The sequence below is a fragment of the Solanum lycopersicum genome, chromosome 9, assembly GCF_036512215.1.
Source record: "Solanum lycopersicum chromosome 9, SLM_r2.1".
In the NCBI taxonomy this organism is placed as follows: domain Eukaryota; kingdom Viridiplantae; phylum Streptophyta; class Magnoliopsida; order Solanales; family Solanaceae; genus Solanum; species Solanum lycopersicum.
The window spans coordinates 62,633,155-62,657,642 of NC_090808.1; the positions used below are offsets into that span (position 1 = coordinate 62,633,155).

Below are 24,488 nucleotides of genomic sequence, written 5' to 3' on the forward strand. Positions count from 1 at the left end.
AAAACTGCCCCTATGCGGCTTAAGCTTATTTTATTAACCATGTGTTATTACGTGGAGAAATTAAAGACATCTTCAGATGAGTCATTTTAAGCGGTATCGACCTAGATATATATATATATATATATTCTTTTTGTTTTATTTATGTCATTCTTATTAAAAATAGGTTATATTTAATATTTGTCATTTCATAAAAGTAATGCACTATATAGTAATGCTATTATGTTTATTTTACACTTCTAAATTATTAATCTTGAAGTATAGAAAGCTAAGTAACTAATTCATGTTTATTGGTCAAATTAAATAGTCAAAATAAATAAATTCATGTTTATTGATTGAAAACTTGACTTCAAAAAACAGTAAGAATAGAATAAAACTTAGCTTAGTTTCGTAATACACATGAAATCTAAAATAGTGACATATAAATAAGATTGGAGAGAGTATAAGTTAATTCTCTATTTGTGTCATACAAATAGAGAATTAAGATATTTCCTCCATTACTTTTTATACGACATCCTTATTATAAATAGTTAGTCTATAATATTTGTCAATTCATAAAATCAATGTATAAATTAGAGTACGGAGACTTAAGGGTGAATAATATTGACAAAATTTTCAAAAGGGTATGTCAATTTTTTTAAAAAAAATTAAAACGGTAAAATCGCTACTAATGTAGCGATTTATTTGGCCAGCATTATGACAAATCGCTGCTCGAGTAGCGATTTGCACAATTTTTTTTAATTTGAAATCGCTATCTCATCTGCGATTTTTTGTTTTTTTTAAAAGGGATAATGCCCAAGTACTCCCTCAACATATGCCCGAAATCTCAGAGACAAACTTATACTATACTAAGGTCCTATTACCCTCCTGAACTTATTTTATTAATAATTTTTTACCCCTTTTTAGCCTACGTGGCACTATCTTGTGGGCCCAACGATGGTTGACTTTTTTTTTCCGAACTAGTGCCACGTAGGCTAAAAAGGGGTAGAAAATTACATATAAAATAAGTTTCGGGGGGTAATAGGACCTTAGTATAGTATAAGTGTTTCTCTGGGATTTCGGGCATAGGTTGAGGGGGTACTTGGGTATTTTCCCTTTTTCAAAAAAAAGTTTTTTTATGATAAATCGCTGCCAAGGCAACGATTTTGTTAATGATTTTTTTTTAAATTGTAAATCGTTGCCCGAGCAACGATTTTAGTTAAAAAGATTTTTTTTGTTTTTTGATGTAAAACGCTGTCAAGGCAGCGATTTCACTTTAATTTTTTTTAATTTTCTTACGTAAATTGCTGCCAATTTTGTCAATTTTTTTATAGTTTTTTTAATTGTGTCGTAAAGCGCTGCAATTGCAGCAATTTTTTGTTTTTTTTTTAAAAAAAGATTCAATATTGTAAATTGTCTTTGCACGACTTTATTGTAGCTATAATGAAATCTACGTAGTACAAAATTGAAATTGTATTTCATTAAGTAAAAAGATAGAAGGGTTTAACTAGGGGTGGGCATAAACAACAGAAAATCTAAACACCGAATCGAATCAAAATTTTTCAAAATTTTGGTTTCGATATTTCGGTTTTCGGTTCGTTGTTCGGTTTACTTTTTTATATTTTTCGGTATTTCGATTCGATTTTCGGTATGTATTATATTGGTTTTTGGTATTTCGGTTTAAATCGAAATATTATACTATAATTTATATTATATTAATTAATAATTATTAATATTAAATAATTTTTTAAAAAAAGAAACCCTATGGTCCTATTCCTCTCTCTTTCATCTTTCTCCTAATTTTCTCTTGGTCTTTCATCTTCCTCTTGGCTCTTTCCTCTTCCTCTTCTTCATCTTCCTCTTCTCCTCTTCCGCCAGCCAGAAGCAGCTGCTGCAGCCGCGCCGTCCGCCAGAAGCAGCAGTAGCAGCCGTGCTGTCTGCCAGAAGCAGCAGCAGCAGCAGCCGCGCCGTCTGCCATCAAGCAGCCAGCAGCCGCGTCGTCTGCCATCAAGCAGCCAGCAGCCGCGCCGTCCGCCATCAAGCAGCCAGCAGCCGCGCCGTCTGCCATCAAGCAGCCAGCACATCGCGCCGTCTCAGCCAGTCAGGTTTGGATTTTGTTATTTTTTTTTGTTCTTGACTTCTTTCGTTTTTTTCTTTCTGATTTTATTTTTGCTACTAGTTATTGTGAATTTAGTGTGAATTTTTTTATATATATAGATGGTTGAACAAAAACAATTAAATATGGTTGTAGCTGAGCAAAGTCGAATAAGTATGGCTGATTTTACGGATAATACACTTAGTAATAGCAATGATCCGTCAATTGGCACAGAAATAACAAAAAAAAAAGAAATGGATCCTAGATCTACTGTTTGGCAACACATTGTAAAGGTTTTTGAAAATGGTGTATTAGTTAAAGCAAAGTGCTTATATTGTAAACAATACTATGCTGCCAATACAACAAGAAATGGAACAAGTGGACTAAAACAACATTTGACTTATCGGTGTAAAGTGTATAAACCTCCGACTGTTGCACCGGTATTCAAAAATTATTACATATTCAAAATAACAATTTAGAGACTTGGAAATTTGAGCAAGAGGTATGTAGGAGAGCTTTAGTTGAGATGATTATTTTGGATGAACTACCTTTTAGTTTTGTTGAAAAAGAAGGTTTTAAGAAGTTTATGAGTAAAGTCCAGCCTTTGTTTCATATTCCTTCTCGTAGAAACATAACAAGGGATTGTTATGAAGTTTATGGTGAATTGAGAATAAATTTGAAACAATCTTTAAGAGAAATACAACCAAGAATTTGTCTCACAACAGACACATGGACTTCAGTGCAAAGAATCAATTATATGTGTTTGACTGCTCACTTTATTGATAGGGATTGGGTGCTTCATAAAAGAATATTGAATTTTTGTCCTATCACTAGTCATAAAGGTGAGCATTTTTGGCTGAGTCTATTAGTAATTGTTTACTTGATTGGAAGTTGGATAACTTTTTTACTGTTACGGTTGATAATGCCTCTTCAAATGATGTGGCAGTTTTAGAGTTGTTCAAAAAATTAGATATGTGGGAAACTAATTTGATAGAAGATAAGCATTTCCATGTGAGATGTATGACTCATATACTTAATCTAATTGTGCAAGATGGTTTGAATGAAATTAGTCCTTCTATCAAAGGGTGAGACAAATGGTGAAATATTTTAGATCATCTTCTTCGAGGACAAGAAATTTCTTGAAATGTGTTGAAATGCAAAAGATAGAATGTGATAAGTTGTTGTCTTTAGATGTGCCTACTAGGTGGAATTCCACCTATTTGATGTTAAACACAGCAGAAAAGTGTGAGAAGGCTTTTAGAGGTTTGATCTTTACGATGGTAATTTTAATTCTTTTCTTGCTACTAATGTTTGTGAAGATGGAAGTATCGCAGGGTCAAAATAATATGAAGATTGGGCTAATGTGAGGAATGTCACAAAGTTTCTTGAAAAATTTTATGAACTCACTTTGAAAGTTTCAGGTTCACGGTATGTTACTTGTAATGTTCATTTTGAAGATATATGTGCACTTGATGCTTATTTGAAATTATGTATAGCAAGTGATGACCTTGATTTGAGTAAAATGACTTTGGGAATGAAAGAAAAATTCAAGAAATATTGGGGTACTCCTGAAAGAATGAACAAAATAATTTTTATTGCTTATGTTTTGAATTCTCACAATAAATTTGTGTATGTTAGTTTTGCTCTTGAAGAATTACTTGGAAAACGGAAAATGTAGTGAATACGAAAGTAGAGTCTTACTTGAGGGATTTGTTTGCGATATATGTAAGTGAGTATGGAAAAGGTTCCAAAAGTCAACCATCTTCATCTGACTCATCTGATTCTTCTGCTTGTGGTATTTCTCAAAATGTGTCCAAAAATTCTTTGAGAACTAAGTTGCACATGAAAAACAAAAGAATGATTCTGGAAGTTTAGGTGTTAAATCCGAGTTGGATAAATATCTTCTTGAAGACCAAGAACCTGAATCTGGAGATTTTGATATTTTGAGTTGGTGGAAAGTTAATTCTCCTAGATTTTCTGTACTTTCACAGTTGGCTCGAGATGTATTGGTTATTCCTATGTCGAGTGTGGCATCGGAGTGTGCAATTAGCACTGGTGGTCGAATTCTAGATCCCTTTAGAAGTTCATTGACTCTCAAATGTGTGCAATGTCTTATTTGTGTCCAAGATTGGCTTAGACAAGAAACCAAGCCTATTTGTGTTGAAGAAAGTTTGGAGTTTCTTGAAAAAATTGAACTTGGTAAGATTTTTTATTTCTTATTTATTTTTTTAAAAAATAAAATACTTGTTGTGTTCTATCTTGTATGACATGTTTATTTTTCTTAATTATAGAGATGACAAATAGTGGAAGAAACTCTTCCATTGTTGATCTATGATTGACTTGCAAGCGTTGAGTTTAATACATCATTTATTTAATCATATCATTTTTAATCTTAAAAGTAGTATTCTAAGTTTCTAATATTTGATTTTATCTTAAAAGTTCCAAGGGTCAAGACAATGAAGAAATAATTTTGTTGACATGGAAGAAAGTCAAGAAACTCATTATTGTTGTTTGTTATTGTTGACATTTGAATTGAAAGTAATCTCATGGAAGAAGACAAGAAGTTTAAAATACATTGTTTGTTTCTTATTATTGTTTATTATGAGCTCATGAAAGACTTTAATGTTACTTGTTAGATTGTTATTATGTTGTATTTGTGAAGACATTAACTACAAATCTACAATGCAACTTTTGTTTTAGTTTCATTGTTAATTAAAAATTGTGTGTTTTAGTGATATTGTGAATTTAAAATTTGTGGTGTTAATGCCTAATGGCATATTGACATATTGATATTTGGTAGTAAATTAGTAATGCACTTCTTTGATGTATTGTCTATTTTTACTTTTTAGCCCATTAAGTTGAAAAATCAAACAAATAAATTGTAAAGTTTAAAATTTTAAAAAGCCCACTAAGCAGGCCCATTAAAAAACCAATATAAAAAAAATCGAATTAATAAAAACCGAACCGAATTAACAAAAATCGAACCGAACCGAAATGTTTCGATTTGATATTCGGTACACAATTTACAAAAACCGAAAACCAAAAAATAAACCCGATACCAAACTGAAATACCAAATGCCCACCCTTAGATTTAACAACAAAACAAACTAATTAAATTTTAGCTTACAACCCTGAAATACTACTAATAATAATGATAGTAATAATAATAATAAAACACTACTACGACAAGAATCATGAACTACATACATAATAAGAAAGAATAGACAAACAAAAATTTGGATACAACCTTGAAATAACTAGATAATAGAAATTTGGATATTCATTAAACTATATATAGTGAATATTCTGATACTATATTGCCTAATTCTCGTTTCTAGGTACATCATCTATGACAAACACGCCTATTGAAACCCTTCGTGGAGGCGTATATCGGTGCTCAATCCTTTTATAACGAGGCGTATATAAATGCTAAACTGCAATGTTAAGAAATATATGATGACCTTTTTCCTTTATTTCTTTTTGTGTTAATACTAGAACTAGAATAGATCAATTGATGTTCATAACAAATTCTAACACCTCACTCATAATGAAATTGATCATAATTTAAAGTACTAAATCATGCTAAAATAAGTTAAGTAAGTATTAGTTACATGACTAAATATTAAAAGAAAAGAAAATTAGATCATGTATTTTTAATGTCTAAATCTATGTAAAACTAAAAAATAAATATTCGATATTATTGTCATTCTTAGTGTTGAATTGATTTGCTTTTTGAATTATTATTAATTTGATTTTTATTTAAACTTTATTATAATTACCAACATGTATGGACTAGAATCTTTATTTGATTATTAAGAATTCTAACTTCCAAACATGAAATAAATATAGTAAAAGATAAAAACTGTGAAAAAGTATAAGAGATATTTAAAAACTTACATCAAAGTAAGATTTTTACGTATAAAATAAAAATTTTAAATTATATATATAATGTCGGGTTGGTTTGGTCTCGGGTTGGTTTATTTTAGTTGAAATCAACCCAACCCAAATATAGTCGGATTTTTTTTTCCAACACCAAATCAAGTCAAACCAAACCACTAGTCAGGGTTTTTTTTATTTGACTAGATTTGCGGTTTAGTTTAATTTTCGATTCGTTTTTATACACTCGATTTGCGATTTAGTTCGATTTTGACTTTTGTAGATAAAATCTGCAAAAAGAAATATGGATAGATTTCTCAAAGTTGGAAGGAAAAAATATTTTCAAACCAAAACAGTGCTTAGGGGTAGAACTTTTCATCTTGATATTCTATCAATGGACATAGTCAAGCAGGTTTGTGAGTTACTACGGTTTCAGGGGTGGGAGGAACTATTTCTTGAACCTAATCTTATTTATGAACAAGAAGTAGTAGTTTTTTACACAAATTTAACAATCTTGGAAGGGGATGTAGTATCTTCTAGTGTGAAGGGAGTTGAGATTGTTTTTGATGCAACTAAGCTTGGGGAAATTTTACATATACCATTTGTGGGTATTAATGATTATCATTGGGCTTTTGATGAACATTTTAGTCTTCCAGCTAAGTTTTCTCAAGGTAGAGTCAATTCTAGGGCACAGACTGTGTTAAAAGGTATCATGGGATCAGTTCATAAGCTTCTCTTTGAGATAATACATAAGGGAATACTGCCCAGGCGTCACCAACGTCACATTGCTTCTATAAAGACATGGGACTTATGAATGCTCTTGAATGTAAAGAACGTATTGACTGGCCCACATTGATCATCAAACACTTTGCTAGAATTGTTGATCCTAAACTAGGTTCTCATCAATTACCATTTGGGAATCTTTTAACTAGACTGTTTGATGCGTTTGAAGTACCATTGGGAGAAGGAAGGGTTTTGACTCGTGCAGATATGTTTACTCAAACCATTCTTGCTGATTGTGGCATTCCCATGGAATCAGAGCAAGTTGTTAATGTTTCTCCACGTACATCTGGTCCTGTTGCTCAATTACTCAGGGAACTCAAAGTGGAAGAAGAAAAGTATGTCACCCTTGAATTGGAAAACCAAAATTTACGTGCTGAACTTCATACTTCAAATGCTGAGATTCACAGGTTGAAAGATCAGTTGGTGCAGAAGCAGCTTGCTAACAATGCAAGGGTTGACAGAGTTCTGGACATGCTTGCTTTTGCCTCCACCAAGCCTAGTCAATATTCAACTTGAAAAGCATCATGTTTGCACCTGGTTCTTTTTACTCTGTGTTGATATTCCTCTTTGTGTTTCCAGAACACTTTATTTTGCTCAACTGGCTGAGCTTCACTTGTTTCTGTGGATGTTATCTTATTTTGTTTAGCTAATATTGGACTCTTTTTGATTTGTCAAAAGGGGGAAGATTATTATAAGTGCATTACACAGGTTTGTCTTCATCAAAAAGGGAAAATATGTTAGAATCTGATAATTCTATAAACAGATAAAATTAAAGTTTTGATAATAGACAAGAAATGCAAATATATGGATAAAAAGGTTTGCCAGATTCATCGCCAAATTTGTCGCAACAAGAAGCCACCTGAACTAATTATAGCAGTCACTAGAAGTATACAATTAAGTGTACAAGAGCTAAAGATGCTGAAAATTCAAGTTGAGACAAATAAGGAATCCTTAATACATTAAGTAAGGAAGTTGTATAGAAAAAGGATTGTACAATAAAAGGTAAAATCAGTACTCCTTGTTTAACTATAATTACAATTTCCTTACCTTATTTGATAAGGATTCAAGGCACGAGAAGGCAGGAGAAAACTCTATAAATAGAGATCAACAACAGAAGAAGAGGACACGACTTTTACATAGAGAGAAAAGCGAGAGTTATTCATCAAGTAAAAGCCTTCCAAGATCGATAGGTCTTGCTAAGTTCAAAGAAGTTCTTGAGTTAGAAAGTCTTGAACGTGTAAAACTATTTTCTTGATTCATTGTTGAGTTGTTAGTTACGTTTTCGTACAAGAAGTGGGTTTGGCTTCTTGTAGAGTTGAGCTTTGGTGAGGTTTGTAACAAAAGGTGGGTTTGGCCTTTTGAGAGTAGAAGTAGTCGATTATAGTTAATCGAGAGTTGTTGTAGTGGTGAGGTTATTGATTATTGAGTTGTAATCATAAAATCATCCAGTTGAATTAATAAAACGAGGTTTTTCCTTCCTTGATTGAGGAAGGTTTTTAATTTAACAAGTGTTTGTGTTCTGACTTAAACCAACTTACAAGAACTAGTTCTTATTCTAGGGGATAGGTTTCTTCACTTGACAATCATGCGCAATTTTTTATTTTGGTTGACTATAAGCGGAATGCTAACTCAAGCATATGTAAACATCCAATTGAAAGAAATGTTTAAAAATAATTTTCTGAATATCAAAATTTTTCTGAATATAATGAGTATGAAACATTTAAATAAAATATCTGAAATTGAAAAACTCTCCAAAATTTTCTATCTATGAAGCCTCTACAGTACAAAGGTGAGTGTCGGAACAAGATCAACGACTACACAAAAAACTATTACTAACAAGTCATACGTTCTTAATTAGTAAGTTATATATACGTTATTTCAATAATACTTTCGATATTATGAAAATATAATGTCAATCTTTAAAGACAAACATTTACATACCATGAGAACGACTTTTATTATTATTATTTTTATTATACGTTCTTTTCTCACTTGGGATATAAATATGCATTTTTTCATATCAACCAAAAAATTTGATATAATAAATTTAATTTTTACTATGTCAAAAAGTATTAAGAAAAAGTGTCACAATCTAAAATTTCAAATTATGATAGGCATTTACTAACATCATGCCAACAGATAAGCCGAACTTATACACAATCTAAATTTCAAATTATGATGGCTGGCATCTACTAACATCTTGCCAATAGAAAAGCTGAACTTTAAATATATGTTAAAGAGAAAAGACATTAAGAGACAGTTGAAGTTGTTTTGAATTTTTAAAAATATATTTTAACTATGTAGATATCTTATTATTTCCTAAACTATTTTGAATATATATTATTACATCATTTTTGAATCAGTTCTAGATTTTAAATGACAAGTGTAATCACATATCAATCATTGTGTGACACGTGTTAATTCAATTTGAAATATTACTTCTTTTCATTTTAAGTTTTCTTTATCTTACTTTTTGACTTATTTTAGTTTTATTATTTTTATTTGGGATAATGCACAAGTACCCCCTCAACCTATGCCCGAAATATCAGAGACACACTTATACTATACTAAGGTCCTATTACCCCCCTGAACTTATTTTATTAATAATTTTCTATCCCTTTTTGGCCTACGTGTCACTATTTTGTGAGCCCAACGCTGGTTGATTTTTTGACTTTTGTGATCTGTAGTAAGAAAGTCTTTTTTCCATTAAACTTATTTATTTTATTGTATTTTTGTAGGAAAGAAGGGGACCTTATATAATTTTTTGATTTAGAGTTTGTTGTATCTTTGTTAAAAAAGTGGGTTCCTATTATCATATAAATATGCATTGCTTTATAATGAGTGAACTATAAATTGTAATAAATTATAAAGTTGAAGAGTATATCAAGACTTTTTATGGACTTTGGTATTTAGAGATTTTGTTAATTAAAGTAGAGGAGTCGTATATATAGGTGAATATTGATATGTTGCATGCAACATGTGTTATTTATTTTAATGTATGTATGTATTATTGAGTAGTTAAACGTGTTGGGAGCCATTTTTTCTTGCGTGCATATATGCATTTCATGACATATATAATAATAATAATAAGAAGAAGGCAGAAATGAATTGAAAATAAAGGAAGTAGTTAAAATATTATCCAATCTCACCATTTATTTATTATAAAATATTAGATACGATACATAATTAATTAAGAGATGGATGAGGTTTTTTTTTGTATATATATACTCACTTCATTTATTTAGGTGTGTGTGAGTGAGTGATGATGGAGTAGTCCTAGGTAATAGTAACGGTTGCTAGAGATGTAAGTATCCCCAAACTTGCTGCCAAAGTTTGACCCACCGCATCCTGAAGTAAGTTTCCAATAAGGATAACGGGAGCTACAAGGTTTCCTGTGGTTGGAGTCAAAGTGCAATTAGCAATTGGGAGAGGAATCCTTGCAATACATGTTCCTGACAGAAGACTTGTATTGGTGGACACTGCAGCATTAATAATGCCTTGACTATTTGCGGACACTTGAGCAATCGTTGTGTTGCCACAAATAATCGTTACATTTGCTCCATTCACTCCGACGCCTGGGGCATTACTTCCTGGTACGGAGCAAGACAAACTCCCCAATATAGTTAAATTAATATTCGTTGGTATAATCGGTGGTACTTGACCACCAACAGGTGGTACAATCGGTGGTATACTAATGGGTGGTACAATCGGTGGTATATTAATGGGTGGTACAATGGGTTGGCCAAGAATAGGACCAACAATTGGACTGAGAATAGAACCAACAATCGGTAATTGGCCAAGACCAACAGGTGGCACTTGACCAACGGGTGGTACAATACGTGGTGGTGCAGGTTGACCCAATAGGGGATGCAATAGAGTACCCACAAAGGGAATGGGACCCAAAATGGGACGAACAATGGGACCAAGGTTAATAGGCAATTGAGCATGGGCTAGAGGACTGGTGGTGATGATGGAAAGTAGAATAACAAGGGAAACAACACACATTTTTGAAGACATGATGATTTGATAATTTTTATTCTGTTCAATATACCCTTTATATAGTGCTCCTTTTTATTTACTCCACCCCTACCTTAACTTACCCCACCCCCCAACCTATATAAATGATTAAATATATTATCTTTCATCCCTAAATAAGACTTACAAATATCTCACATATATCATCATTAGTTAGGTTGAAACTCATCAACTTGAACAACATTGGGACCATACAAATTAATTAATTCAATATCATTTGACTTGTCATAAGAAGAAATTTTTTTTGTAAGCTGAGGCCAAAAGGCCTTTGGTTTGCCCATAGGACTCCCTTTTTCTTTTCTTCTACCATTATTTTTAAAGTAATTAAAAGTTGAAGATTTAAAACAAATACCATAAATTTATATTTTTTTAATTATTAAAGTAATTTACACAATTTATTTATTTTTATTTATTTTAAATATAACCTTTTAAAATTGGTGTTAAATCTTTATATTTTGGTAAAAAATTAGGTGTTCACAGTGTGATTGTTAATCACTTCATTAAAAATTAAAAAAGTTTAAGTAGAATTTAGATAAAAAAAAAATAAGTAATGTCTACTAATTATCTTGAAATCTAATGGGTTTATCACATTGTTCGAAATGTATTAAAATATCTAACATATAATTTTAAAATTGAAGAGAGTTAAAATTATAGTAGAATAAAAGAGAGATGAAATTGTGGTAAAAACTGACATTGAAAGTGATAAGTTAATGAAGATGACAATGAATTTTTGAAGAAGAAGGAAGAAAGAAAAAGAAAAAAATAATAAGGAGAAAAAGTTAAAATAATACGAAAAATTAAAAAATATATATATTTTATAGTAAAATTCTTGTAAAAATAAAATTATATTCGTTTTTTTAGTTTGTTCACGCTCTTTAAGAGAGCGCATACACTTTCCGTGTCAGGTAAACAAAAAATGATGTAATAATATCAATTCAAAAATATTTAGGGAGGGTAATAGGATACTTGCTTAGTTTAGATATTTTTATAAAAATTCGAGACAACTTCAAGTAACATTTTATGTCTTTTCTCTATATGCTAAAAACCTTTTAAGTAGTAGTGTATGGATCACCAATATACCACTGACTTTATATATATAATATAATATGAAGTATTTTGTAGAAGAGCCATGAGTTTCACAAATATGTCCAGAAGTAGCATAACAAAAATAAGTAGAATTAGTTAGATTCGAATGCACGATTACTTCTTCATTTCAAGAAGGTGAAATCATTAGGTTATAATTATAATTTTTTTAATGTTAAGGATGTTCAAAATATGCTATTTAATCATTTCGTATGTATTTTACTTGTTTATATGATAGTTATTTCTGACGAAAATCGGACACCCTTATCACCACGTGACTACGCCACCGGATGTATCAAGCTTTAAACACACAGAAAAATGAGAACTATATTTTCTGGTTTTCTGGTAAGAAAAAAAATATATTTATGTTAATATAATGGCACGATAGATGGGCAAGCAGGAGGTCAATGTATATGTTTAATTTACATGATACAGATGAATTAGGAGAGCAATTAAAATTTATATGATTTAAAAATATTATAAGTTGTTTATTATTGTGAATTATAGTATTTTTAATTTATGTGACACATATAAAATTTTAAGAGTCAACAAATTCTTTAATAAGTTTTAAAATATATTTCAAATGGTTAATTATTATAATTTTTAATATTTTTTACGCCCTAAACCTACATCCTAAATGTATCGGTACTCAAAAATCATCTTTGATCCCAAATGAACCTTTAATCATAAGCGAAAGACTTACTCTAACAACAGAAATCTCAAAACAAGATCAACTCATAAGAATAAGTGCTCAACTCTCAATCTTCAAAACATCAAGGACTGAGAAAAAGAAGTAAAATATTTTTTGGAAGAATGAAAGGGTGGTTTATGGGGAGGGGGTTGGATAATAATTTAATTTTTATTTATACGGTGAATATTTTATCTATGTGAAATGTCAAAGTGTTAAGATTTTTCAAAATAAAAAATAGAGTACATTATACACACCACCAAGGTGTTTTCTCAAACTAATAAATACTAGTTTAGCTACAAAACTAAATAAAAAGATAGTTTAAATGTGTTTTTAATGGGGGTGTGCAAAAATCGAACCGACCGATAAATTGAACCAAAAATATGTTATTGGGTTATTGAGGTTTTAATGGGTTTATAAAAAAAAATTAATGGGTTATTGGTTCGTTATCAGTTTTTACTATTGGGTTATTGGGTAAATTAATAACCCAATAAGACGGTAATAATTCACTATTTTACTCTTCCTAATTATTAAATATTAATAATTTAATATAACTAAACACTATAACTATATCAAATTATTAGTACTCTCTCCCCTTCACACTAGGCCGCTTTACTAGTTTTTATTGTTTACTAAAAACCTAAAGACTATAGTAAGGGTTCACTATTGTAGCTATTTGATTTTAATTTTAGTTTAGTATTATTGGACTATTTGATATTAATTTTAGTTTGTAATTGTAGGTTGTAGCATTTGCAAGTTTGTGAAGGTCCGTAATTTGATTAACATAAAAAATCTCGTACTATATTTTGGCGGTGACATGTAATTATAGCCTTTGTACTATATTTAGAAAAGTGAGAAGTCATATAATATTTTACGAACATTTTTGTTACTGGGTAAATCGAAAATCAAACGTATAACTACCAAAAAACGATAAAGAATATCTTATTGATTGGTTATCGGGTTAGTGTTGACACCCAATTTTGGACCTCCACCATATAAATAATCAATTCGAGCTTCTTCGATTTTAGACGATTTAAAATAATTAGTTTATAAAATTGTAAGAAAATTTCAAAGTTTGCACCTTATTTTAAATAGTTTTGTCGCTTTATATATATATATATATATATATATATATATATATATATATATATATATATATATATATATATATATATATATATTACACAACTATGTATACAATTAATATATTTTTATGATTACTCAAAAATCATCTCAAAAAGATTTTACTTTGTTTAAATATTTTACTAATTAGTTTAGTTATATAATAGTTTACATTCTTGAATTAGTTATTCTATAATTAAGTCGATTAATTTATTTAATTAAAATTAAGAAGCTCGTTAATTAATTATACTAATTCATCGAGTTTAATGTCAATCATTTCACCATTCAATTTCTAATTGGTTTAAGTATACAATATTTGGTTGCCAAAAGACCAAATTTGGGCCTCCATTTTGAATTGAGCAACTTTCACATATAGCAAATAAAAAATTCATATTTGTATGCTATAGCAAAGTTTGCATAATTGCGTTCCATAGCAAACATAGAAACTGTATAATTCGCTATATATATACAGTTGAAGCAAATTGTATAAATTGAAGTGTATAAAACAAGAAAGAGAAAGACACTTGGATAGAGAACTGTATAAAAATGAAGTGTATAAAACGAATTGTATTATTATAAGTGTATAGAACCATTTTATAAAATTTGAATTTGTATAAAATGAGAAAGAGAGAAAGACAAAAGAGACTTGACAAGGAATATACAATTGAATCGAATTGTATAAACGAGAAAGAGAGAAAGGCAAAAGAAACTGTGCAGGGTAGTATTTTTATTGTATAATTACAAGTGTATAGGATGAAAATATATGTATTTGCATGTGTATATACAATTTTCTCACGCTTTATACAAACAGAAACACAATTTATGCATTTTGCTTCTCTTTGTATAAGTGATAAAGGCGAGGGTGGCGAGCGAGATCTGGAAGAGGGAAGAGAGGGGAACAAAAATATATGTATTTATGCAATTTTCTCTACTTTATACAATTAGAAACAATTTTTATACACTTGTGTTTGTATAAAAAATGAGGAAGCGAGTGAGATACCGGAGGAGAGTGGCGAGCTTGATATTTGGGAGAGAGGCGCCGGGAATTTTTTTACAAACGTTTGGTATGGAGCACAATTAAATCAAACTCTAGCTACTATATTTATTTTAGGTTATTAGTTTGCTATTATATACAATTTTCCCTTTTAAAGAGCATTTCAGCCCAATCTTAAATTACATCAACCAAACCAGCCACTCCAACTTCCTTTTTAAATAGTATAAATTTAAGGAATTCCATAGTGTAATACAATTATTACATTCTGTCCCGACAAATTTAGTATTTACTAATAATCCCTTAAAATTGTTGTGGCGTGATACATTAGTATGTTGTGATATATGGTAAATAATATATAGTAATTTAAAATTGTTAAGATTAAAAGGGGGTAAAATGGAACATTTAAATTTGTTATCTAAATCAGCTTAAATTACGGTAACAGTTCATTAATAAGCATTAATTCAACACGTAATTGGATAACAATTTCAAATTTTGAAAATTCAAGATTATATCATCTAGTTTGAAGACATTTTTATGAACATCCAGTTATTAAACTTATTGACTGATACATGATAACAATTTTCAAAAACTTTTGATACATAGGAAATCATATGATACACATCAAATTCATGTATCAATGCATCGTCTAAACACTATAACACACTGAGTCGATATGTATCAGCAAGCACACTTGATGGCGCAGTTATTAAGCTTATTGACTGATACATGATAACAATTTTCAAAAACTCTTGATACATAGGAAATCATATGATACACATCTAATTCATGTATCAATGCATCGACTAACACACTATAACACACCGAGTACTTATGTATTAAACTTATTGTCTGATATATGATAACAATTTTCAAAAATTCATGATACATATGAGATTCCTTTACTAAAATTTTTACTAATTTCAACAACAATGGTTGCTGCTTCTTTTCTCTTTTTTGGGTGTATTTTGTCAACCTTTGCTTTAGATGATTCGCCAAAATCTTTGTTTGAATCCTTCCGAACATTCATAGGATCATGCAAAGATTTTTTTTTATTTTCTTTCCAATTTTCATCGTCCGAATCATAAATCCTTCTATTAGTAAAAGGATTCATTAATATGATGTAATAGAACAATGAACAGAAATAAAATAAAAAAAAGAACGGATGATGGAGTAAGAAGAAAAAGAAGACCTAGAGACGGCTGATGTAATATAGAAATGAACAAGAACAAAAAAAAGAACAGATGATGGATTAAGAAGAAGAAAACTATAGACGGATGATGGAGTAAGAAGAAGAAGAAGAACCATAGAACAATGGTCCAATTTTCAGAAATTTCAAATTTTTTGAATTTTGAAATTCAAAATTTCATATTAAATGTTGTGAAATGTTTTTAATTAAAATTAATAATTCAAAATTCAGAAAGTGATTCATGAATGTTTTAGTGGAGAAAAAATAGGCATGATATTGGGGAAGTGTGTGTTATAGGAGAGAGAAGGCTATGTATCTCTAAACTTCTACTAAAAAAAGAAAATTATGTAATATTTATAAAAAGAAGGGAAAATTAGAGAATACTAAACTTATAGTTGTGTATTTAAGTTATTTTTCCTTTTAAATATACCGGCCCAACTTTATTATTCCCAAATGGAAAAATTACATAAATTAATATATTTTAAAAAATAATTACTGATTTTAGTGATACTTTTTGTTTATTACCATTTATAGCAATGCTTTGTTAAATCTATAATATGTATTAAAAGTGAATTATGTATGCAATATATATGAATTATAATTGTTTTTTGAAATAAATCATGTTTGTTTGATAAAAAATTATCACATTGTATTTTAAGTGTATTAAAGTGTGTGATAAATTTATTATTCATCATTAAAATTTGTATTATATGTGAATAATAAATTGTTCTTTGTAATATGTATTAAACTTGTATTATAAATGAATTAAAAGTGATCAAGTGAGGTAAAAATATTATTGCTATAAATGATAAATATTTTTTATTATAGTATATTTATATAAGTTTCCCTTCCCAGATTTACCCCAACCCGGCCCAATTCTATCTTTAACAAGAGAACCCAGTAGTGTTCCAAACCGTAAGCCGACAAAAGTTCCAAGCACCAAAGTTTACGGACGGAAAACCATTACACAACGCCTTCACGCCTAACTTCAATGGTAAAAGCAGCGCGTGGAGGGCACCAAGAACAAATAGTTATTTAGTTTGTGGTTCGATATTGTAATACTTCTGTTCAACTGATTTGAGATTTATTTCTTGATGGTCGCAAGTCATTAGAATTTTGAAATGTTTTTGATTTGGTGTCGGCTGGAAATCAGTGGTGCAACTTGAAATATTGTTGTCTCATTTGTATGAAGTTTTAGGTCTTCCTGCCTATATTGCTGATGCTCCTGATTTTGACATATTGAAATCGCTATATTTGTGTTTTGTAGTGTTGTTGTTGTTGTTGTTGTTTCATTAAGTCGCCAGAGATATCACACCCTTTTTCTGCGCGTGGCGTAAGACGGTAAGGGTTTTTCCAATTTAAGTGACGTTATTGATTAGGGAATTATTTTATTTTTCAGCGTCGCCACTTGGATTTAAGTTATGGCAAGTCAACTTTTCTTTTAATCCCTAACCAAAAGGAAATAACTCTTTATTTTGGTCCGTGGACCAGAAATTTAGGTAAGGAATCCTGTTGAATGAGGAGAAGGTATTAGGCATCCTTCGAGTCCCGTGGTTCTAGCACGATCACTTTTATTGACTTATATTTATTTTAAAATATTTTTGGATATATTATTTTTAGGTATTGACTTGTTTGCATTTTTATTCTTGAACTTTTATTTAGTCTCAAATCAGATGCATAACTGCATTCTCGACTTTGACATTTGGAGACATAATTGTCTTCATCTCTCAAGTTCCTCCCACCTAATAATTGTCTATAAGTGTCACTCTAAATATTTATATTTATAAACAAGGTGCGTCACCGCATCCTTGAATTTTTAATGTCTCAAAAAGATGCGTAACCACATTCTTGATTGAAATAAATATTTATTAATATGTCGAAAAATAATTTATTTTATTTTATTTATTTATTTATTTATTTATTGGTCTAGATATACCTACTTTATCATTATTATTTAAATCAAGAAAAGCTGTAGCTATAGTGAAATCAACGTAGTACAAAATTGAAAATTGGATTTCATTAAGTAAAAAGATAGAAGGGTTTAACAACAACACAAACTAATTAAATTTTAGCTTACAACCTTGAAATAATAATAATAATAATAATAATAATAATAATAATAAAACAATACTACGACAAGAATCATCAACCACATACATAATAAGAGAGAATAGACAAACAAAAATTTCAATACAACCCTGAAATAACTATAGATAATAGAAATTTGGATATTCATTAAACTATATATAGTGAATATCCTGATACTATATTGCCTAATTCTCGTTTCTAGGTACATCATCTATAACAAACACGCCTATTGAAACCCTTCATGGAGGCGTATATTGGTGCTCAATCCTTTTATAACGAGGCGTATATAAGTGCTCAATCCTTTGGTTTTGTGATCCGCCATGAGATATAGAGCAAGTCTTTTTCTATTAAACTTATTTCTTTTATTGTATTTTTTTTGGGGGCCGGGGGGGTGGGGGGGTGGGGGGAGGTGGACTTGATATACTCCTTAACTTTGTGATTTAGAGTTGATATATCCTCGTTAAAAAAGTGGGTTACATGTACTCATATTATTATATAAATAATGTCTTCAAATATACCATTTTGTTCTAACGGGAGTGAAAACAAATAGTTTTTTAAATGCATTTTTTTATTTATTTTTAAGAAGTAAAATTTGAATATATAATCTTAGAACTTTTCTAGAAAATATACTCGTATATTGATATTTTAGTGTGTTTTTAAAAAAAAAATTAAAACAATATTTCACTTCCATTAGATGAAAAGGTTATATGTGAACCACTTTTATAATGGTAAGACTATATATGAACCACTTTGAATTTAAATGTGCATTATTTTATAATGAGCGACATATAAATTCTAATAAATTATAAAGTAGAAGAGTATATCAAGACCTTTTATGGACTTTGGTATTTAGAGATTTTGTTAATTAAAGTAGAGGAGTCGTATATATAGGTGAATATTGATATGCTGCAACATGTGTTATTTATTTTAATGTGTGTATTATTGAGTAGTTAAACGTGTTGGGAGCCGTGCGTGCATATATGCATTTCATGACATATATAATAATAATAGAGTGAAAAGAAGAAGAAGGCAGAAATGAATTGAAAATAAAGGAAGTAGTTAAAATATTATCCAATCTCACCATTTATTTATTATAAAATATTAGATACGATACATAATTAATTAAGAGATGGATGAGGTTATATATATATATATACACACTCACTTCATTTATTTAGGTGTGTGTGAGTATATCAAGACTTTTTACGGACTTACATATTTAGATATTTTAGAGATTCTGTTAATTAAAGTAGAAGAGTAGGTGAATATTGGTATGTTGAAAACATGTGTTATTTATACTCATGAATAGAATAATTAAGTAGTATATAATTGTTGTTGTTCATCTTGTATTCCAAACATACTTAGAACAAAACTTTGAACATCTTTGTAAGAAAACAAAGTTTAAGAACATTTTCACAACTAGAAAATTAAAACTAGTAGCGAAACTAGAATCAGAAACAGATTTTTTTAAAAAAATATACGAAATATTTTTCTTAAAGAGGAATTGTTGTTAATATGTGTCTAAATAATCTTACTGATTCCAACAAACTTTGCAGAAACACGAAGTTACCAAGTTTAATGAACCAGTGAAGAACAGAAGAATAGAAGAACTGAAATTAATTGACAAATCTAAAATTTGTAAAAGACGTACCAGAATCTGAAAATTTTTAATAGGAAAAAGATCAAGTCCACTGAATTCACAGTGTCCCCTTAAGGAAATTATTAGTTAAACGTGTTGGGAGCCGTGCATGCATATATATATACATTTCATGACATATATAATAATAATAATAATATTATTATTCAATCTCACCATTTATTTAATATAATATTACATGATAATTAAGAGGGCACTTCATTTATTTAGGTGTGTGTGAGTGATGATGGAGTAGTCCTAGGTAATAGTGACGGTTGCTAGAGATGTAAGTATCCCAAAAATTGCTGCCAAAGTTTGACCAACCACATTCTCAAGTAAGTTTCCAATAAGGATAACAGGAGCTACAAGGGTTCCTGTGGTTGGAGTCAAAGTGCAATTAGCAATTGGGAGAGGAATCCTTGCAATACATGTTCCTGACAAAAGACTTGTATTGGTGGACACTGCAGCATTAATAATGCCTTGACTATTTGTGGACACTTGAGCAATCGTTGTGTTGCCACAAATAATCGTTACATTTGCTCCACTCACTCCGACGCCTGGGGCATTACTTCCCGGTACGGAGCAAGACAAACTCCCCAATATACTTAAATTAACAACACGATCAACAACAGGTGGTACAATCGGTGGTACTTGACCACCAACAGGTGGTACAATCGGTGGTACTTGACCAACAACAGGTGGTACAATCGGTTGGCCAAGAATAGGACTAAGAATGGGACCGACAATTGGACTGAGAATAGAACCAACAATCGGTAATTGGCCAAGACCAACAGGTGGTACTTGACCAACGGGTGGTACAATACGTGGTGCAGGTTGCCCCAAAATGGGACCCAAAATGGGACGAACAATGAGACCCAAACCTTGAGCATGAGCTAGAGGACTGATGGTGATGATGGAAAGTAGAACAACAAGGGAAACAACACACATTTTTGAAGACATGATGATTTGATAATATTTTTTTCTGTTCAATATCCCCTTTTTATAGTGCTCCTTTTTATTTACTCCACCCCTACCTTAACTTACCCAACCCCCTAATTTATATAAATGATTAAATATATTATCTTTCATCCCTAAATAGCATTATTAAAGACTTACAATATCTCCCTATATCATCATTAGTTAGGCTGAAACTCATCAACTTGAACAACATTGGGACCATACAAATTAATTAATTCAATATCATTTTGACTTGTCATAAGAAGAAATTTTTTTGTAAGCTGAGGCCAAAAGTAGGGTGGGCATTCGGTATTTCGATTCGGTTTCAGTTTTTTTTCCGATTTTTTGATTATTGTAAATTGTGTACCGAATACCGAATCAAAATATTTTGGTTCAGTTTGGTTTTTGTTAATTCGATTCGGTTTTTTATTTCGGTTTTTTATGTTGATGGCGCGGCTGCTAGCTGCTGACTGGTTGAATGTTGATGGTGCCTGGCAGACGGCGTGGCGGCGCTGCTGCTAGTTGCTTGACAGCGCGGCGGCGCTGCTGCTGTCTGCTTGACGGTGCGGCGGCGCTACTGCTTCTTTTGGCGGCCGGCCGGCGCAGCTGCTACTTCTCGCGGCTGCTGCTGCTTCTTCTGGCGGATGGCCGGCGCTGCTGCTTCTTCTGGCGGACGGCCGGCGCTTATGCTGAATCTGGCTGGAGGAGAAGAAGAAGAAGAAGAGGAAGAAGAGGAGAGGAAGAGGAAAGACCAAGAGGAAAACAAATCAGTAGAAAGATGAAAGAGAGAGGAATAGGGCCCGTAGGGTTTCTTTTTAAAAAAAATTATTTAATATTAATAATTATTAATTAATATAATATAAATTATAGTATATTATTTCGGTTTAAATCGAAATATCAAAAACTAAAATAATACATACCGAAAATCGAACCGAAATACCAAAAAATATAAAAAAGTAAATCGAAAACCGAACTGAAAACCGAAATATCGAAACCGAAATTTTGAAAAATTTCAATTTCGTTTGGTGTTTCGGTTTTCCGATGTTTGCTCACACCTAGCCAAAAGGCCTTTAATTTGCTCATAGGAACTATTTTGATGGAATAAATAACTCCACTTGGTTTGGGTGTCAAAAAAAACAACAATAAAAATAACAACAACCATCGAAGATTTTTGAAAATAGTTGTGTGATTGTTAATCACTTCATTTAAAAAAAAATTAATGTTATATCATGTTTTTAATTATAATAAACTACACTATATAATAATAATAATAATAATAATAATAATAATAATAATAATAATAATAATCAAGGGCAAAAAGCTAATCTACTTGGTCAACATAAAATGACTTTTAAGTTGAAAAAAAAACACCCCTCACCTATCTTTTAGATTTTGGCATAAAATAAGTCATTTTGGACTTAAAATAAGTCACTTTGATAATTGTCAAACACTCAAATAAATCAAAAACTGAATTTTAAATCAGTTTGACCAGCTTTTAAGCCCATTCCAATAGGCTCTAAGTGTGTAAATAACTTTTCGATACAAGTTCAAGGTGAAATTTATGTCTTTTCCCTTTGAAATACCTATCACAATACTTTATTTCTCACGCCATGTATTCATGATATAATAAAAATATATATATTAAATATTGAATAAGAAATTTATGGGTGCCTCGACTATGTTAAAAAAAGACATATGTCTTAGGTCCCCCAAATTTAAGGGGCCTCATTTTTAATAATAATAGGTTATAAGTTATTATTTTTTTAACAAATATTGAATACTATTTATAGAAAAAGTAAAATTTTTCATGAAAAATAAAGGAATTATAGAAGAAATTTGACATGTTTGAAGTAATATATCTCAAGAAAAATAATTTAAAATAAGAATGATTATATTATCAATTGAAAACTAGAAGAAATCAATTATATGAAGTTATTGACGATTCAAGTCTAATGATCTATTTAATTTTTGATTTAAGCCACTAATATACTTAAGTCACTTCTAAAGAAATTTTGATATTTTTTCAAAGAAAGATGTAACATAAAAGTTATAATAAAATATGTCTTTTACTTTATCAGAAAATATCAAGAGAACGTGGGATGAATGCATGAGTTAATTTGACAAAGTTTTATCATTCATTACAATATTATTAAAATTAATAATCTATCTTATTTAATGGCTCAATAAGTGAATGAAAAGACATGTTAAAACTAATGTAATTAAGTATTTTACTTTTACAAATTATGACTTATTAAAACTAATGTAATTAAGTATTTTACTTTTACAAATTATCAAAAATTTCAAAGGACTAAATCGTTATGTCAGAAGTGATTTTATTTTCACGGTGTTAAGTGAAATCGCTAAATCACTGACCTACCAGCGATTTTGTTCATATTTTTTTCCTATTTTTTTTAAAGGCAACGATTTTAGTGGATTTTTTTCCTTACATCTCGTAATTTGAAATAACTAAGAAATCAAGAATAAACAAAATCGCTTCTGATATAGCGATTTAGTGCTTTTAGTTTTAAAAAACTTAATGTACCCTTTTGAAATTTTTAATGTTTTTTTTAACTCAAAGAAAATTTTTGTATGGGTAGTGTTTTTGGATTTTTTTTTAGAAAAATAAAATTGCTTTACTGTCGCATTTTTATTTTAATTGTTTTTAATATCGCTGCCTAAAAAGCGATTTAAGTGGGAAATTATTATACTTTTTGGCAAATGGTAGCGATTTGTGTGGAATATTTTTTATTTCTTTCTTTTTAAAAATCTTGGCAACTCTTTAGTTAAATAACTTTTATTAAGATATTGCTGGCAATTATTTTTTAAAAATTCGTTTTAAATGTTGGTAATCAATTTTAAAAAATAATTATACAATTTTTTTAAAAAAAAAATTGGCACTGATATTTTTTTTTAAAAAAGAACTTCCACCAAGCAGCGATTTTTTATATAAAAATCACGAAAATAGCTGTCAAGAATTTTTTTTCCATTAAAACGCTGTTTTTTTTAATATATAAATGTTGCATTGCAGTGATTTAAAAAAAGAGAAAATTGTATATAATATAGTAAACTAATAATATAAAATAAAATGAAGCAGCTAGGATTTGATTTAATTGTGCTCCATAGCAAATGTTTGCAAAAAATTGCCAGACACCTCTCTCCCAAATATCTCGCTCGCCACTCTCCTCCAATCTCTCGCTCTCTTCCTCACTTTTTATACAAACACAAGTGTATAAAAATTGTTTCTAATTGTATAAAGCAGAAAAAATTGTATAAATACATATATTTTTGTTTCCTTCTCTCCTCTCTTCTAGATCTCGCTCGCCACTCTCCCAAATCTCGCTCGCCACCCTCGCCTTTCTCACTTATATAAACAGAAACGAAATGTATAAATTGCGTTTCTGTTTGGATAAAGCGTGAGAAAATTGTATATACACATGCAAGTACATATATTTTCGTCCTATACACCCAGTTTCTTTTGCCTTTCTCTCTTTCTCATTTTATACAATTTTCAAATTGTATCTAATTTCTTTCTTCCTCGTTTTAAGTAAAGTTATCATTACATAAATCAAATGGAGTGAGCTCAAACTTTAGTTAATTTTTTTTAAAAAAAATATTTTGTTGTTTAACAATTTTTAAAATGAAAATGCTAAACCTTTTTCACAATTATGTTTTATAGTTTTTTTATCAATATCTAGTCGATGATAACCATAATTTTAATATAAATAATATAATAAGGTAACTTAATTCTGAAATTCAAGTATTGATATTTTTGAGAAAATATTTATTTAGAAATTGTAAAACATTCATAATCTAATATTTAATATGTTTCTTACTCTCAACGAATGACACTAATTCATCATGATTCAAAATTGTAAGAAGTAAAAATCAATACTAAAAAGTGCAACTCATTATTATATGAAGTTTAATATGTAGTTTATCTATTGTCGAAAGTTTTCCAAGTATATGATA

The 24,488-nt window shown here is 29.9% G+C and overlaps 2 protein-coding genes across 2 annotated transcripts; one reads left to right on the forward strand and one right to left on the reverse strand.

Moving 5' to 3' along the window:
• Positions 1-2,217: 2,217 nt before the first annotated feature.
• On the forward strand, positions 2,218-4,406 carry LOC112942154 (uncharacterized). The gene is made up of 3 exons (XM_069289615.1): positions 2,218-2,511; positions 3,928-4,270; positions 4,363-4,406. Exons 1-3 carry the CDS (start codon positions 2,218-2,220, stop codon positions 4,404-4,406), a joined length of 681 nt encoding a protein of 226 aa, XP_069145716.1.
• Positions 4,407-19,820: 15,414 nt separating this feature from the next.
• LOC138338640 (uncharacterized) lies at positions 19,821-20,510 on the reverse strand. The gene has a single exon (XM_069289616.1). It carries the CDS (start codon positions 20,508-20,510, stop codon positions 19,821-19,823), a length of 690 nt encoding a protein of 229 aa, XP_069145717.1.
• Positions 20,511-24,488: the final 3,978 nt, after the last annotated feature.

Excerpts from the sequence above, each read along its gene's own strand:
- LOC112942154 (XM_069289615.1), top strand. The coding sequence starts at position 2,218 with ATGGTTGTAGCTGAGCAAAGTCGAATAAGTATGGCTGATTTTACGGAT. Across the intron at positions 2,512-3,927 it reads AACCTCCGACTGTTGCACCG|AATGATTCTGGAAGTTTAGG; the intron begins GTATTCAAAAAT and ends GAAAAACAAAAG. Across the intron at positions 4,271-4,362 it reads TCTTGAAAAAATTGAACTTG|AGATGACAAATAGTGGAAGA; the intron begins GTAAGATTTTTT and ends TCTTAATTATAG.
- LOC138338640 (XM_069289616.1), bottom strand. The coding sequence starts at position 20,510 with ATGTGTGTTGTTTCCCTTGTTGTTCTACTTTCCATCATCACCATCAGT.